This window comes from Sarcophilus harrisii, chromosome 3 (genome assembly GCF_902635505.1).
Source record: "Sarcophilus harrisii chromosome 3, mSarHar1.11, whole genome shotgun sequence".
NCBI lineage: Eukaryota > Metazoa > Chordata > Mammalia > Dasyuromorphia > Dasyuridae > Sarcophilus > Sarcophilus harrisii.
In genome coordinates this window covers 364,853,741-364,856,527 of record NC_045428.1, presented here as the reverse complement: position 1 = coordinate 364,856,527, position 2,787 = coordinate 364,853,741, and the positions used below count along the sequence as shown (strand labels likewise).

The 2,787-nt window shown below is 40.1% G+C and overlaps 1 protein-coding gene across 1 annotated transcript; it reads left to right on the top strand.

Annotated features, from left to right (window-relative positions):
• The first annotated feature begins 415 nt into the window (after window positions 1-415).
• Window positions 416-1,366, top strand: LOC100931126 (olfactory receptor 6T1-like). The gene has a single exon (XM_003764116.1). It carries the CDS (start codon window positions 416-418, stop codon window positions 1,364-1,366), a length of 951 nt encoding a protein of 316 aa, XP_003764164.1.
• The last annotated feature ends 1,421 nt before the right edge of the window (window positions 1,367-2,787 follow it).

The window sequence follows — 2,787 nt, the reverse complement described above, 5'->3', positions numbered from 1 at the left end:
TATCTGTTGGGTTCACAATCTACCAAGCCAAATGGGACTGGGGAAGACATAAGTTTTAACATAAAACTATAGGAGGAGATGCTTTTACCTGAGGGTTTTGCTTTATTTTAAAGAAAGATATGCATCCAGCCCAATGATCTTGTCCTCTCTAAGTCTTCCTAAAAATATAGGAAAGATCCCACAGGGACTTTACCAACAACTAGATTAGAAATAATTAGAATGCTTTCCCAAAATTTTTCTTCCCCAATCCTATGTCTTCAGCTACATGAAAATTGGAAACTCTGTCTCTATATACACTTAATGCTCTCACATTCTTGCCTGGGGTCCTCCATATGGTAGGTTAAAAATAAAAATGTGATTAATTATATATTACTTAACCTCAAATCATTTTTGTTCCTTATACAGATAAAGGAAAATGTATCCAGAGAATTGGACCCAGGTAACAGAATTTGTGCTGATGGGTTTCCCTGGTAGCTGGACCCTACAGCTCATGCTGTTTCTGGGACTTCTGGTAACATATGTAGTGACAGTCATGGGAAATTTGATCATCATTGTGCTTAGCTGGTCTGACCACCGACTGCAAACTCAAATGTACTTTTTCCTGAGAAATCTCTCCCTTCTGGAGCTGGTATTGGTCTCTGTTGTTGTCCCTAAGATCCTGGTCAGCATTCTTACCAGGGACTACTCAATCTCCTTTGCTGGCTGCATCACACAATCCTACCTCTATTTCCTCCTGGGCACTACTGACTTTTTCCTCTTGGCAGTCATGTCTCTGGATCGCTATCTAGCCATCTGCCGTCCATTGCACTATGAGACCCTAATGAACCGTCCCATCTGTGTCCGGCTAGTAATGGCTTCTTGGATTGCTGGTTTCTTATGGGTGCTCTCTCCTACCATTCTTATGGCTAACTTGCCTTTCTGTGGCCCTAATGCCATTGACCATTTCTTCTGTGATAGCTGGCCACTTATGCGGCTCTCTTGTGGGAATACCCAACTTCTGGAATTAGTGGCCTTTATACTTTCCACAGCTGTTCTTCTGGGTTCCCTGGCAGTGACTTCTGTCTCCTATGCCTGTATCCTTGCTACTGTCTTCCAGACTCCAACAGCTGCAGAACGAAAAAAAGCTTTTTCTACCTGTGCGTCACATCTTACTGTGGTTGTCATTGTTTATGGCAGCTCCATCTTCCTTTACATCCGCACATCAGAGGCTCAATCTATGCTTCTTAACAAAGGGGTCTCGGTTCTGGGATGCATCATCACCCCACTTCTGAATCCATTCATCTTCAGTCTCCGTAATGATAAGGTAAAGCAGGCCCTAGGAGATGCTTTAAGATGGCACAGGAATATAGGTGCCAGAAGGTTGTAAGGATCTAGGAAACTGGAGAAAGGGAGTGATGCAAAATGTCCCAGGTAACTTGGTATTATTCTCTCTTGGAGTCAAAAAAGAGACTTCATTCATAAACAATGAAAAGATTCTTCATGATTTAGACCTGTATCATAAGATAAGGCAAATACTATCATTAGAGTCATCTTTAAATTGGAGGTATGGAATTGTGTTTGGAGTCAAAAGGCTTTTTTTTTTTTTTCAGTCCCAGTTCTTCCACTTAATACATATGTGACATAAGGCCAAGTAAATTTTCACCTGAAACTGCTTCTTCATTTATAAAAATGAGGATTATGGTCCCTTCTAGATGTAAAATTCTGTAACTCCTCAATACTGATACAAGTCACATAAAGAACCTAACTAGAAATCATTACCTATGGGATAGAGAATGACAATTCCATGCAAATATCAGTTGGGGTACAAAGTATTAACACTGGGACAAAGCATATTCCAGATGGAATTGAATTTAGGAATCCTTTCCTCCAGAGATCTCAAGTGCCCCACATAGTTTATCATGATGAAGATATTATCCAGAACAAAGTGGGCAGAGATAAGCTAGAAGATTAGAAGTAACCACTCAGTTGAATTCTCTCAACATTTACCTCCAAATAACTCCAAAATAATACCTGTAGTCAAATTCTGGAGCAGAAGAGGCAACAAAAGATTGGACTGAGACTTTTTTTTGGCTTAAAAAAACTTAAGAGATTAACATGAGAAATCTGTATCAACAAGGTGGAGAAGTTCACATAGTGGTGACAACAGTGGCCTCAACAGAAGAAGCTTTGGGAGTTCTCAGCCAAAAACAGTAAATAGTTCATAAGTGGTCAGAGATTACAGGGGTCCCTTTCCTGGCCCAAGGAGCAAATGGTGCTGATTAGCAATTCTATTGTCCTTAATGCAGTTCTGGAACACAGTTGCAGTGCAGAAAGGAGTGCTGATGATCAGTCAAAAGAGAACATACACCTTGGTCACAGTACCAAAGCAGAAAGGAGTGCCCTTGAGACTGCAAGGAACCAGAAACTCTTCCTAGAGAAAAACCAAAGTGCAAACCAGGAGAGCAGTGATCATACTTCTCCCAGTGTCACATCACCTGGGAAGCTGCAAAAACTTGCACTCCCCAGAACTAACTCTAAAGACAGCAGTACAAAAAAACTTGAACCAGGGGACAGTTCCTCCCCAACCCCAGGTGAGCAGAGAACAATTTAACATAAAGTTCAAAATCAAAAATAGGCCAGAAAATGAAAAAAAATAAAAATAAAAAACAATGATAAAAAAAATTTTACCAAGGTAACAAAGAAGACCAAGACATAAATTCAAAAAAGACAACAATATGAAAACAGCTACCAAAAAAAAAAAAATCCTCAAAGCAAAAGGCTGGTTAGATCCAAAGCCCACAAGAACTC